Source organism: Erpetoichthys calabaricus, chromosome 2 (genome assembly GCF_900747795.2).
Source record: "Erpetoichthys calabaricus chromosome 2, fErpCal1.3, whole genome shotgun sequence".
NCBI classification, from domain to species: domain Eukaryota; kingdom Metazoa; phylum Chordata; class Cladistia; order Polypteriformes; family Polypteridae; genus Erpetoichthys; species Erpetoichthys calabaricus.
Window position 1 is genome coordinate 329,294,445 of NC_041395.2, and position 15,500 is coordinate 329,309,944.

General features: G+C 41.5%; 1 protein-coding gene across 3 annotated transcripts in view; it reads right to left on the reverse strand.

Moving 5' to 3' along the window:
• Positions 1-15,500, reverse strand: part of osbpl5 (oxysterol binding protein-like 5) — a 277,145-nt gene that overhangs the window by 139,562 nt on the left and 122,083 nt on the right. For all 3 annotated transcript variants that reach the window (XM_051923425.1, XM_051923426.1, XM_051923427.1), the window contains exon 4: positions 2,804-2,911. In XM_051923425.1, the coding sequence (XP_051779385.1) occupies positions 2,804-2,911 (108 nt within the window). The remainder of the gene's footprint in view (positions 1-2,803; positions 2,912-15,500) is intronic.

The following is a 15,500-nucleotide window of genomic DNA, read 5'->3' on the forward strand; positions in this document are numbered from 1 at the left end:
GCGGGTTGGAAAATGGATGGATGGATGGATATTCCCCATATAACTGCTTATTACATTTTAATAAGAAATCTACCAAACTTAGTGGTAGGAGACCCTTCAAATTTACAGGTCAGAGGGCAGCGATTAGCGGGTGGCTCCGCCTCTTGGGGGACCAACCACTGAACATATAGGACATAACACATGTTTAGACACAGATCCATAAAACATAAAGAATCCTCAAAATTAAAACAAAACCAATAGTAATACATACAAGTAAATCAAAACTGTACAACAAGGACACAAAACAAACATCTGAACCCCAGTCAGGGGAGGAACCATAGCTGAGATCTGACATTTTTGCTGTATCCTGGATACCCTACTAGACATTAAAAATGTTTTTTCCATATATTAGGAATCCTTGAGCATTGGAAAGGTACTATAGAAATACTATGTATTATTATTATTATTATTATTATTATTATCCATTAATCCATTAGATAGATAGATAGATAGATAGATAGATAGATAGATAGATAGATAGATAGATAGATAGATAGATAGATAGATAGATGGATATTATTCAACCCATTATATCCTAACTACAGGGACACGGGGGTCTGCTGGAGCCAATCCCAGCCAACACAGGGCACAAGGCAGGAACAAATCCCGGGCAGGGCGCCAGCCCACCGCAGGGCACACACACACCCACACACCAAGCACACACTAGGGACAATTTAGGATCACCAACGCACCTAACCTGCATGTCTTTGGACTGTGGGAGGAAACCCACACAGACACGGGGAGAACATGCAAACTCCACGCAGGGAGGACTCGGGAAGCAAACCCAGGTCTCCTAACTGTGAGGCAGTAGCGCAACCCACTGCGCCACCATACCACCCTATTATTATTATTATTATTATTATTATTATTATCTTTCAAAGCCCAAAGAACCAATTTCATAAGCAAAGAACCCTCCCCAGTATGAAATAATTCTCTGTCATGCAATGTCTCGGTGAAGAACCACATAACCCGGTAAAGTGCCATTAAAGGACCAGCGTTTTTAAGAGTGTACATGAAGGCCATGCTCACTCAATGGAGGTCGCAATGCCACATTAGACAGTGTTGGTCAGTGTTGGACAGGCCGAGTTGGTCATCTTGCCTGCACTTTGCTCCATCAAAAGGTCCCAAGATTCCCCGACAGTCTAACGGTCTGCCCTTTGTGATATATGAACACTCCACCAAGACCAGGTAATTGTATTATGCCCTTTACCACCAAGGTGGTGTCTGGTGCCAGTTAAGGAAAGCCTGGGTCCATGGTGCACATGTGGCATCTGACAATATAATGAGTGGCAGCTAATACTTCAGCTGAGCCACATGCGGCCTACATTGGGCAGCTGTCACTGTGGAGACTACAGTTGGCACAACAGTTAGTGTAGCTGTGAAGACCTGGGTTCAGTTCCAGGCTCAGTCTTTCAGTGTCCTGTAGGGCGACCCTAAACTGACCTGCTGTCAATGCACTGTCCCACCTAGGACTGGTTCTTTTGATGCTACCAGGAAGCAAACAATTTTAGTCAAGAATATGGATGGACATTTACTTGGAAGGCAGTCCTGGTTTTGTTAGCGCAAAGCATCCCCAAACTGCAGCACAAATGCCAGCACGATTGCCCACAGTTTACCATGCAATGCAGGTTTCTTTTGAGCCTTTTGGAAACCAGAATATTCAAATATCCATTCGCTACTGCATCAGCATTTTCCGGTTTAGGGTCTTGAGGGCCAAAGCCTGTCCAAGCAACGTAGGGACGGACCCTGAACAGGTTGCAAGCCCATTGCAGAGCCCACTCATGTATGCCAACAGACACAGAAGACCAATTTAGAATCTCACGTTACCCGAAACGTTCTCATTTGGCAACCTGGGTGTGCTGCAAGCTCCCCAAACACCCAACACAAAGTGTTGCACTCAACCAGAGGATTTTACTTTGGGGAAACTCTTCCCTAGGTAGCGTTTCCCACACCACTAACACAGTCACAAAGCAGCCCAACAATAAAACACTCTGCAACTTTCTTCTCTTCCTCTCTTTGCCACCTGTCCTCCCAGCAACCTTCATCCTCCTTCTCCCAACTCGGGCTCCCAGATTGAAGCGGTTCTGCTTCATTAAAACCCGCACCCAACAGTACTTCCGGTGACAGGAGGCTCAGAAGCACTTCTAGGTAAGTCTGAAGCCCCACAAAACAAGGACTCCCAATCTCTGTAGCTCCCCCTCCCAGACCCCCCACCCCGAAACCCAACAGGGCTGTCCTCTGGGACTACACCACCCAGCATGCCCCATAGATATCTGAGCGAGGATCCCAGTCTGGATTGGCTGCCATCCAATGTTCGGGGGAAAGCAACCAGCATGAATAAGATGCCTTCCCCGATCCTCTCAGCTGGGTAAGGATTCCTGTTTCGTCCTGGCCAGGGAGCCTGCCCACATAGACTGTCCATTCACACCATCTACTAACATCTATGGAGACATGGAGAGAACATGCAAACACCTCACAATGACTGAACTCTGGAGGATCTGAAAAAGCAACAGAGCCATCATAGCCATAAGGTTGTTGTTTATTCTCCGACTGATGTTACAGAGTCTTTATCTGCCAGCCCGACCTCACTTGTGCCATGGCTGCCAGTGGGGCATTTGCTGTCCTCATACTGTACACTGTGATTATTCTTATTTGTATTAGCCTGATCTATACACTTGGACAACAATGACCTGCTCAGAAAAAGGATGGCATGAGAGAAGAGACCATAGTTGACAGTACAAAGAAGAAGACGACCGTCAAGTACCTTTTCAGATTGGAAGTCCTTCATCAAGTGGAGCGGCAGGTCTGGTTTCATCTTCTGAGATGATGGGCTCTCTGCTTCCATTAACACGGGGCTCGGCCATTCTCCTCCCTGTCAAGTAAACATTTTCATTAAATATGAGAAAGGCAGCCATTTATTTAGCTTGGAGTCAATTGCTTTTCTAAAAGGGGACTGTCAGATACCCTCTGCTGGGTACCCTGCCCGCTAGTGCCACAAGGGAGCATTACATGTTTATAACCAGACTTGTACATCTCTTCTACACTGATGCCTCTGCCTGTTATCTGTATGATATGGCAGCACCCAGGCAGAGCTTTACACCCTTTAGAGGCAAGTGCAGGAATCTCCCTCTCTCACAGGGGGCTTCCTATGTGACGGTACCCTGCCAAACCTGTTGCCACATATCTGTACAAACTGCACTTTTATTTTATACACTTACACCAATAAAACTTGTAGCCACAGACTTTTGTTAAAGCATTTTATAGAAGAAGCCTCTCAACAAGACAGTTAAGTTGGCAGATGATACTAAACTAAGAAGGACAAATAACACAGAATCAGCCAAATCATTAACCATTTGGGCAGTAAACCTAAAGTATTACATGTTTATTCACTCATTCATTTTCCACCGGAGACAACTTTTTCTTCTTCTTCTTTCAGCTGCTCCTGTTATGGGTTGCCACAGCAGATCATCTGTTTCCATATCCTCCTGTCCTATCCATCTTGCTCTGTTACACCCATCACCTTCATGTCCTCTCTCACCACATCCATAAACCTTCTCTTAGGCCTTCCTCTTGACTGGCAGCTCCATCCTTAGCATTCTTTTCCTAATATACCCAGCATCTCTCCTCTGCACATGTCCAAACCAACGCAATCTCGCCCCTCTGACTTTGTCTCAAAACCATCCAACCTGAGCTGACCCTCTAATGTACTCATTTCTAATCCTGTCTATCCTCGTCACACCCATTGCAAATCTTAGCATCTTTACCTCTGCCACCTCCAGCTCTGTCTCCTGCTTTCTGGTCAGTGCCACCGTCTCCAACCCATATAACCATAGCTGGTCTCACTACCGTCCTGTAGACCTTCCCTTTACTCTTGCTGATACCCGTCTGTCATAAATCACTCCTGACACTCTTCTCCAACCACTCCAGCCTTCCCGCACTCTCTTTTTCACTTCTCTTCCACAATCCCCATTACTCTGTACTGTTGATCTCAAGAATGTAAACTCATCCACCTTCACCAACTCTACTCCTTGCATCCTCATCATTCCACTGACCTCCCTCTCATTCACACACATGTATTCTGTCTTGGTGGTCCTACTGAGCTTCATTCCTCTCCTCTCTACAGCATATCTCCACCTCTCCAGGGTCTCCTCAACCTGCTCCCTACTATCGCTACAGATCACAATGTCATCAGCAAACATCATACTCCACGGGGACTCCAGTCTACTCTCATCTGTCAACCTGTCCATCACCATTGCAAATAAGAAAGGGCTCAGAGCCGATCCCTGATGTAATCCCACCTCCAACTTGAATGCATCCGTCACTCCTGCCGCAGACCTCACCACTGTCTCACTTCCATCGTACATATCCTGTACAACTCTTACGTACTTCTCTGCCACTCCCGACTTCCTCATACAATACCATATCTCCTCTCGAGGCACCCTGTCATTTGCTTTCTCCAGGTCTACAAAGACGCAATGCTACTCCTTCTGGCCTTCTCTAAACTTCTCCATTAACATCCTCAGAGCAAACATCACATCTGTGGTGCTCTTTCTTGGCATGAAACCATACTGCTGCTCACTAATCATCACCTCACTTCTTAAACTAGCTTCCACTACTCTTTCCCATAACTTCATGCTGTGGCTTATCAATTTTATCCCCCTGTAGTTACTGCAGTCCTGCATATCCCCCTTATTCTTAAATATCAGTACCAGTACACTTCTTCTCCACTCCTCAGGCATCCTCTCACTTTCCAAGATTCCATTAAACAATCTGGTTAAAAACTCCACTGCCATCTCTTCTAAACACCCCCATGCTTCCATAGGTATGTCATCTGGACCAACGACCTTTGCATTTTTTATTCTCTTCATAGATGTCCTTACTTCCTCCTTGCTAATCCATTGCACTTCCTGATTCACTATCTCCACATCATCCAACCTCTTCTCTCTCTCATTCTCTTCATTCATCAGCCTCTCAAAGTACTCTTTCCATCTGCTCAACACACTCTCCTCACTTGTGAGTACGTTTCCATCTTGATCCTTTATCACCCTAACCTGCTGCACATCTTTCCCAGTTCAGTCCCTCTGTCTCACCCATCGGTCCTTTTCTCCATCCTTAGTGTCCAACCTTTCATACAACTCATCATACGCCTTTTCTTTAGCCTTCTCCACCTCTCTCTTCACCTTGCGCCTTATCTCTTTGTACTCTTGTCTACTTTGTGCATCTCTCTGACTATCCCACTTCTTCTTTGCCATCCTCTTCCTCTGTATACTCTCCTGTACATCCCCATCTCACCACCAGGTTTCCTTTTCTTCCCTCCTCTATCCACATGTCATGTCAAGCACCCTTCTTGCTGTCACCCTTACTACATCTGCTGTAGTTTCCCAGCTGTCCGGTAACTCTTCACTACCACCCAGTGACTGTCTCACCTCCTCCCTAAACTCAACCTTGCAGTCTTCCTTTTTCAACTTCCACCATTTGATCCTTGGCTCTGCCCTCACTCTCTTCCTCTTCTTGATCTCCAACGTCATCCTACAGACCACCATCCTATGCTGCTTAACTACACTTTCCCCTGCCACCACTTTGCAGTCTTCAATCTCCTTCAGATCAACTCTTCTGCACAGGATGTAATCTACCTGTGTGCATCTTCCTCCACTCTTGTATGTAACCCAATGTTCCTCCCTCTTCTTAAAATACGTATTCACCACAGCCATGTCCATCCTTTTGGCAAAATCCACTATCCTCTGACCTTCTTCATTCCTCTCCTTGACACCATACCTACCCATCACCTCCTCATCTCCTCTCTTCCCTTCACCAACATGTCCATTGATATCCCCTCCAATCACCACTCTCTGTCCATTACTTCATCCAACTCACTCCAGAAATTTTCTTTCTCTTCCATTGCACACCTAACTTGCGGGGCATATGCGCTAACAATATTCATCATCACACCTCCAATTTCCTGCTTCATCGAGTGAGCTGAACCTCTTAAGTTTAAGCAAATGGAGATCTTGAGGTGACGATCAAAATATTTAAAGGAAAGGGAATTAGTAGAGTGGATGCCAGTTGTTAATTTAAAAATGTGCTATTCGGGAAGAACACATGGACACCGTTGCAAACTTGTTAAGGGCAGATTTCTCAGAACTTTTTTCTTCACAGGGTGGAACACAGTTGGGAGTGATGCCAAGATAATGGTTGGGGCACCAGCCTGGTGATTCCTGTTTAATAAGCAAAAGAGTATGCCATAAAGACAAGGTGTGCATGTGCACAACAAAGGCTTCACTACCAAGCGCTGCTCTTCTCGAGTGTCTGGAAGTCTGTCTAGAGCTCTGTCACGTGGGAGGTCTCTGGTCAAAATGACAACCTTCTTCCAGTTGCTGGTCTAAAGAAATACCTCTACACCTGGAAGGGGTGGGCTTATGCATCCTCTGTCAAGTGGGCCTTGGTGCTGCGGATGAGAATGGTGAAGATTTTAGTATCAGCGCCCCCTCTTGTCCTGCAGTGGTTGGCAGAGCCCTTCAGGTGTCCCCTCATGCATGCACACGTGACACCACAGACATGGGGTAAATAAGTGACCAAGTAGTGTGGTAAGGAGTGGAACGTCAGGGACCTTTAAACCTCAACCTGATATTATTATGAAGAAACCAAGTGAATAGGTACAGAAAGACTGGTACATAAAAGGGAGTCGAAACAAAGCAGAGTAGGGCAGGATGTGATGGGACAAAACCTAAAACTGCACCCAAACTTGTAGCTGAGGAACAAGTCAAAGAAACCAGAAATGACAAATGAACTTTGAAGTGAGAAAACTGTAAACTCATGCAATTGAGTGACCTTAGCAAGAAAACATCTTACTCCATGACCCCTAAAGTCACCTCAGTTGTGACCTTCAGCATAGTCACTAGCAACTACATGGAAGCCAGTAAACAGTTTGAATGACTTTGTATTAATTAGACCCCCAGAAACCCCCTTCTCTCTCTCTCTTTCTTATATTATACCCCCTCTGGGTCATCTTTTTAAATGACTGAGTTATATTGCCCTCTGGTGGATATTTACAACAGTGGCACTTGGAGCAATTTTAAGTATGAACTGGGCCCAGTCTGCCCCACCATATGTTAGCACTTAGCTAAAGTAAAAAGCTTGATGGACTGAATGGTCTCTCGTCTCATTTGTCAAATTTATTATCTTCTTACTGTGCACCTTCTGCAACATGACACATGCAGTTATGATCATTACAAACATGGCAAATTCAGATAGTGTTTACTTTCTTATACCTGGCAGAGGTGTCCAAAAATAAAGGTGATTAACACAGCTGCTGAATGAGTGATGTTAAAAATGTGCAGAATAAGTTTGGGCCTCTGCTAGCAAACAGATGGGCTAGAAAAAGCAGCCACCTGAGCCGCTACCTAAAACGACAGTGGCTGAGATGGAGATAATCTGCATTACCACCATGTTGGCTACTCGGGCACTACATAAGTGACCAACTGAGAGCTTAACAACTCAAACAATGAACGAATGAGTTAATAAAATAAAAAAAAACAAAAAAGCCGTGGAAATCCAACACTGGTTATGTCACGTACTGAAGGCCCACCAGGAAGACATTGACCAACATCCTCCAGATAAATGGCTCTCTGCACTAAGCGTACAATCATGTGAAAAAGTAAGTGCAACCCATGGAAATAGTTGACTTTTTCATCATATCTGAACTAACAAACAGTGCCTACAAATAAAGGTGACATAATGAAATCTATTATATAGTGCCTTTCATATCTATCTATCTATCTATCTATCTATCTATCTATCTATCTATCTATCTATCTATCTATCTATCTATCTATCTATCTATCTAGTGCCTTTCATATCTATCTATCTATCTATCTATCTATGAGTTATATAGTGCCTTTCATATCTATCTAGATATATATTATATAGTGCCTTTCGCTATCTATCTCTCTATCTATCTATCTCTCTATCTATCTATGAGTTACATAGTGCCTTTCATATCTGTCTATATATATATATTATATAGTGCCTATCGCTATCTATCTGTCTATCTATCTAACTATCATATAGTGCCTTTCATATCTATCTATCTATCTATCTATCTATCTATCTATCTATCTATCTATCTAGTGCCTTTCATATCTATCTATCTATCTATGAGTTATATAGTGCCTTTCATATATATTTAGATATGGAAGAGAAGGTCTGTGATACAGTTTGCATATATGATTCGTGATTCATTTTTTCTCCCTTCGTGGATCTCCAGCTGCAAATATTTAGATATATATTATATAGTGCCTTTCGCTATCTATCTATCTCTCTTTCTATCTATTAGTTATATAGTGCCTTTCATATCTGTCTATATATATATATTATATAGTGCCTATCTATCTATCTATCTATCTATCTATCTATCTATCTATCTATCTATCTATCTATCTATCTATCTATCTATCTGTCTATCTATCATATAGTGCCTTTCATATCTATCTATCTATCTATCTATGAGTTATATAGTGCCTTTCATATCTATCTAGATATATATTATATAGTGCCTTTCGCTATCTATCTCTCTCTCTATCTGTCTATTAGTTATATAGTGCCTTTCATATCTGTCTATATATTATATAGTGCCTTTTGCTATCTATCTATCTATCTATCTATCTATCTATCTATCTATCTATCTATCTATCTATCTATCTATCTATCTATCTATCTATCTATCTATCTATCTATCTATCTCTCTTTCTATCTATTAGTTATATAGTGCCTTTCATATCTGTCTATATATATATATTATATAGTGCCTATCTATCTATCTATCTATCTGTCTATCTATCATATAGTGCCTTTCATATCTATCTATCTATCTATCTATCTATCTATCTATCTATCTATCTATCTATCTATCTATCTATCTATCTATCTATCTATCTATCTATCTATCTAATTGATTACATCTTGCCTGAAGAAGGGGCCTGAGTTGCCTCGAAAGCTTGCATATTGTAATCTTTCTAGTTAGCCAATAAAAGGTGTCATTTTGCTTGGCTTTTCTCTATCTATCTAAGTTACATAGTGCCTTTCATATCTATCTATCTATCTATCTATCTATCTATCTATCTATCTATCTATCTATCTATCTATCTATCTATCTATCTATCTATCTATCTATCTATCTATCTATCTATCTATGAGTTATATAGTGCCTTTCATATCTATCTAGATATATATTATATAGTGCCTTTCGCTATCTATCTGTCTATCTATCTAACTATCATATACTGTAGTGCCTTTCATATCTATCTATCTATCTATCTATCTATCTATCTATCTATCTATCTATCTATCTATCTATCTATCTATCTATCTATTGCCTTTCATATCTATCTATCTATCTATCTATCTATCTATCTATCTATCTATCTATCTATCTATCTATCTATCTATCTATCTATCTATCTATCTATCTATCTATCTATCTATCTAGTGCCTTTCATATATATGTATATATCTATATCTATCTAGTGCCTTTCATATATATGTATATATCTATATCTATCTAATGCCTTTCATATCTATCTATCTATGAGTTATATAGTGCCTTTCATATCTATCTATCTATGAGTTATATAGTGCCTATCGCTATCTATCTATCTATCTATCTATCTATCTATCTATCTATCTATCTATCTATCTATCTATCTATCTATCTATCTATCTATCTATCTATCTACATTCCCAGGCCCCCCTTTAACCCTAAGTTATGATTATGTTGGGTGTTGGAAAGCAGACCACCATCCTCTGTGCTTCACAGGACCAAGCGTTGTAGTCCAAGCATACCGGATCCCAGAGGCAGCAGCACTAACCACTGAGCCACCATGCCGAGCCCCTTCACGTCACTTGAACACATCAAGGCTGTGCACTTGCAGCGGATATCGAGGGATTGGACTTGAGGAGTGTTATGCAAGCAGAATCGCAGGGTGATGAAACTTGTGATTCCAGGTGAATCCGCCCGAGGGACACGGCAGGTTGACATTGGGACTTCATTAAAGTCGAAGATCTAAGACAGCCAGTTCTGACATAAACAGGTCTGCATTCAGCTGGGTGGATCCCAGTGGCTCGGAGGGATTTACGCAGTATTAATCCAAATTTGCCTCGTAACCTCCAAAGGATGTCTAAGTAGAGTCTCCTTAAATGACTGATCAGCAATACAGCTTGTAAAAACATTAAAAGTATTATTTCAGTGTCACTCCCCCGAGGACGCAGCTTGCGTGAGGCCAGGAGGAGACGGACACCTTGCTTATTTACTGATTTGGGTTCAGCTTTTATTTTTAACCCAGTGCTGATGGTTGATTAGCTCTGTGTTTGTCCAAAGGCAATGGGATGCCCCCTGGGTCTGTAACTGGTAAAACCCCAGAGATGCCAAGCATAACAGTGGCTAAGGACAAACTGTGATTCCTTGTACCCAAAATAATGACGCTGAGGGACCGCCAAGGGCTGTTATGGGACTGTACATGTGTCTTATGAATGTGTGCCTTGTGGAGGAGCAATTCTGAATGTCTTAGCCAGTCCTGCCTGGGCTTTGTGTCAGCGAGTCCTGTCCATCTACAGTAACTGTTTGTGGGCTGTAGATTCACAGGTTTCATGATTGGCTAATTCCAGGCAGTGTTAATTTCATTGATAAAAATTATGATGAAAAATACTCATCAACTACATTTTTTCTATAACGAAAGCAAAACAAAATCAAAGCTAACATGTTAGCAGCAGACAACTGGAAAAAGAGAACACAACTCTTTACACAATCTTTATTATGCGTGACACGGCATTCCCACCGATAACAAGCATGAATGCAGTGGCGCAGTTTTATCAAGGCGTGCGCAGACTTCTATTAGGATAGCACTAGTCTGGGTGTACGCGGCGTCACACACGTTTGTATGGGGGGCGGTTTCAGGACTTAAATATCAAGCGTAATTCCACTCCAGACCTCCAGGGGGGGTGCTGTCATTCTCATGCTGTCTCTCAATCTGAAGGGCTCTGATGTGACTTCCACCTCTGGAATAAGCCCCGCCCCCTTTAACACCGCCTCTTCCTCCACAGCCTCTTTAAAAGCAGACCCTCTTCAAAACAACTTGGCCTCATTTTGCACTCGCGTCTGTGAAGACGTTAATGAAGGCGAAAGTCTGTTTGTGTTTTGTTAATATTTCCTGTTTCCATTTTTCTTCAATTTTTAACTTCTACAGCAGGGGTGTCGAACTCCAGTCCTGGAGGGCCGCAGTGGCTGCAGGTGTTCATTCTCACCATCTTCTTAATTAGTGACCAGTTTTTTTTTTTTTGTTTTTTTTTCTTTATTTCGCCTTATACATCCATCCATCCATTTTCCAACCCGCTGAATCCGAACACAGGGTCACGGGGGTCTGCTGGAGCCAATCCCAGCCAACACTGGGCACAAGGCAGGGTGCCAACCCACCGCAGGACACACACAAACACACCCACACACCAAGTACACACTAGGGCCAATTTAGAATCGCCAATCCACCTAACCTGCATGTCTTTGGACTGTGGGAGACAACCGGAGCGCCCGGAGGAAACCCACGCAGACACGGGGAGAACATGCAAACTACACGGAGGGAGTACCCGGGAAGCGAACCCAGGTCCCCAGGTCTCCCAACTGCGAGGCAGCAGCGCTACCCACTGCACCACCATGCCGCCCGCGCCTTATACAATTTCTTGTATTAGGAATTTGTTAGTTTTCGCATACCCCTTGGGGTCAGAGCGCAGGGTCAGCCATTGTACAGCGCCCCTGGAGCAATTACAGGTTAAGGGTCTTGCCCAAGGGCCCAGCAGAGTAGGATCTCTTTTGACAGTGACGGGGATTTGAACCGGCAATCTTCGGGATACCAGTGCAGAACCTTAGCTAACTAGTAATTAACTAGTTTTGCCTCCGTTAACTTGACTCAGGCCTCTTAGTTGTTCCTTTTTCCTTAATTAGCATCCAAACAATAAAGAGAGACAAAACGAGCAAACACACGACTGGCTAAGCGCAATATCTGAAGGTCTCAGTAAGATTAATCTGCTCAGGTCACCAAAACATTTTGACGGTGTTCTTAGAAATAAAAAAAATCGGGAATGGTCTCCCCTCGACTTTCTCATATACTCGGATATGGTGATGGATAACTGAGGAGTAAACCGCAAGACAAGGATTATGTTATTATATTATGCACATTAAAGAACCATCAACAACAAATCAAATCAAATTAATAACACTGGTCAACAAGCATTTGGCTACTGGGAGTCTTTCACCTTTACTTTAACAGGTTTTGTAAGAGCCAATCTTAGAAAGTTAAAGTTTTGAGTTAAACTCATATTAATGTTTGCTCTATCTATCTATCTATCTATCTATCTATCTATCTATCTATCTATCTATCTATCTATCTATCTATCTATCTATCTATCTATCTATCTATCTATCTATCTATCTATCTATCTATCTATCTATCTATCTATCTATCTATCTATCTATCTATCTATTATATAGTGTCTATCTATCTATCTATCTTTATTTGAATAGAATAGAATTTCTTCCATAGTCATAGATAATGGTATAGTCTTTTTCCCCCTATAACTTAGTAAGAGATATAATCTTCTTGCTATAACTGAGAAACAGTGTGATAATAAGCTCTAGTTTTTGTTTAGAACAGGTCCCAGTAAAGAGGGACTTGATAAACCCATTTTAAGTTTAGAAATGGGATAAGCATAGAGTTTTCTGACCGTTTCGAAATGGTTCAGAAATTATAAGTGATTAGTAACGATTTAAGATATAACAAAATTAAGCTTAGAACTAAATTTTTCTTATTATAATTTTTTCTTTTTTTTTTTTTGCTATTTTAATTTTTTTTTTTGTGTGAACTGTCTTACTTTGAAACTTAACTAAACTTTTAAAAACGAAGATATTTTGTCTGTGGAATCATTTTTGCGCGTCAGGCTTTTGTTGAATCCCATTTTTGAGTTAGAGCTGCTGAATTTTGGAAACTTTGGGAGAACGCAGCTACAGGTTTCACTCGCTGACTCCAAACCTGAAAACCGTTTTCGTCCAGCAGCACGTCCCGTTTTTTAGTTATGATGTTCCAGGTCTTGGACAACTAGGGTGACTGGACAGTAAAGGCGGGTAACCATTTTGATAAATACCGGTAATTCCACTAGGGATGCCATTGAGATAAATAATTCACCACACGTTACTAACTGCTGTGAGTTGTTTACCTTGTCATTATTAATTTTATTTAAAAATTATTAATTTTTAATTAGCAGAAAACATATTTGTTACTGATTAGCAGGTCTTATATGACTCTAAAGCATAATGACACAACTCAGACATGACGGTGCAGTAGTTCGAGGTTTTACTGTTAAACAGAACATTGCATTTCAGAACATTTTGTTCGTTAGAATCACCATTACTTTGAAAATTCTGTCAAGGTGATGGACAGAAACGGCGATGCATTTAAGAAAGTTTGGTCTCGAGAAAAATGAAGCCAAAATTAAAGAAGGTATTTTTGTTGGTCCTGAAATCCGTGAACTGAGGCTTGACGATGAGTCCAAAAGGAAACTGAAGCCCACTGAATCAGCGCCCTCATTCGTGCAGGTTGTCCAGAATTTTCTTGGCAGTCACAGAGCAGAGAATTATACTGAGGTTGTGGAGAACCTGCTGAAAGCGTATCAGCTTACGGGAGCCCGAATGTCACTGAAAAAGCGTTTTTTACATTCTCATCTCGACTTTTTTCCACCAAATCTAAGTGATGTCAGCGATGAGCATGGGGAAAGATTTCATCAAGATATAAAGGTGTTGGAAAACTGATATTTGGAAAAATTCACTCCGAGCATGATGGGAGACTACTGTTGGTTCTTGCAAAGAGAGACGGATGTGCAGTACAAGCGCAAAAGTGAGGGCCTCCAACATTTTTGGGCATGCTGACCTCAGTTTTATATTGAGGTAAATTGACATAAAAATACTTTAACGTGTCTCTGGTATCGTCTTCTGGTTTGTTTTCAGAATGAACACATCAAAACAATTTTGGTGGAACAGAGTCTAAACTCCAGATATCGTGTTGATATATTATCCATCCATTATCCAACCCACCATATCCCAACTACAGTGTCACGGGGGTCTGCTGGAGCCAATCCCAGCCAACACAGGACGCAAGGCAGGAAACAAACCCTGGGCAGGGAGCCAGCCCACCGCAGGGCACACACACACCAAGCACACACTAGGGACAATTTAGAAACGCCATTGCACCTAATCTGCATGTCTTTGGACTGTGGGATGAAACCGGAGCCCCCAGAAGAAACCCACGCAGATTCAGGGAGATGATATATTATATTGATATTCAAAAGTGCCAAAACGGCAATGATGTGTATTTTAAAAACCTGACATGCTGGCTTAATTCTGATTTCATATATGAAATCAGTGTAAAAAACTTAATAAAGAGATGCTCTGAAGTTCCCAGTAGCAAACAAAAAATATTTTTTGTTGACCAGTGTAATATATTGTATCTATACTAATAAAAGGCAAAGCCCTCACTGACTCACTGACTGACTGACTGACTGACTGACTGACTCACTCATCACTAATTCTCCAACTTCCCGTGTAGGTAGAAGTTTGAAATTTGGCAGGCTCATTCCTTACAGCTTACTTACAAAAGTTAGGCAGGTTTTATTTCGAAATTCTACGCGTAATGGTCATAACTGGAACCTGTTTGACTGACTCATTCATCACTAATTCTCCAACTTCCCGTGTAGGTAAAAGGCTGAAATTTGACAGGCTCATTCCTTACAGCTTACTTACAAAAGTTAGGCAGGTTTCATTTCGAAATTCTACGTGTACTGGTCATAACTGGAACCTGTTTTTTGTCCATATACTCTAATGGAGGAGGCAGAGTCACGTATTATGCCTCCTACGTAATCACATGAACTGAAAACGAGGAAGAGATTTACAGCACAAGTCAAACGCGGGAACGAAGGTAAATGACGTTAATTGTTGACTGTCTTTTAATACTGTGTACTTGTTGAGTGTCTTTTAATACTGTGTAAGCATTCATATTTACACATGTGCAATTAAACGTGTGCATATACGGGGTGATTTCTCAGGCTTAAAAGCTCGCCTTTTATTAAAAAGGTAAATGCAAACTCTTTTCATTCTGAAGGGCACAAACCACGTTCGATTTCAGCCGTTAAAAGCGCAAAAATGTCAGTACACCAGATAAATAAGCGCAACATATTATCAATTGTATTGTATGCTTACAATACATATAGAAATGTGTTAATCGTTAACTAATATTATGGGATGGTGTTTTTCGACTCGCGCTTTGATTTAAACGATTGCATGTCTTGGTGGGTTTGCATAGCTTATTGTCAATATCTTTACAGCTCTTTTTAAGACTTAATTTAAAAAGGTTTTCTTTTCTTCTTAATAA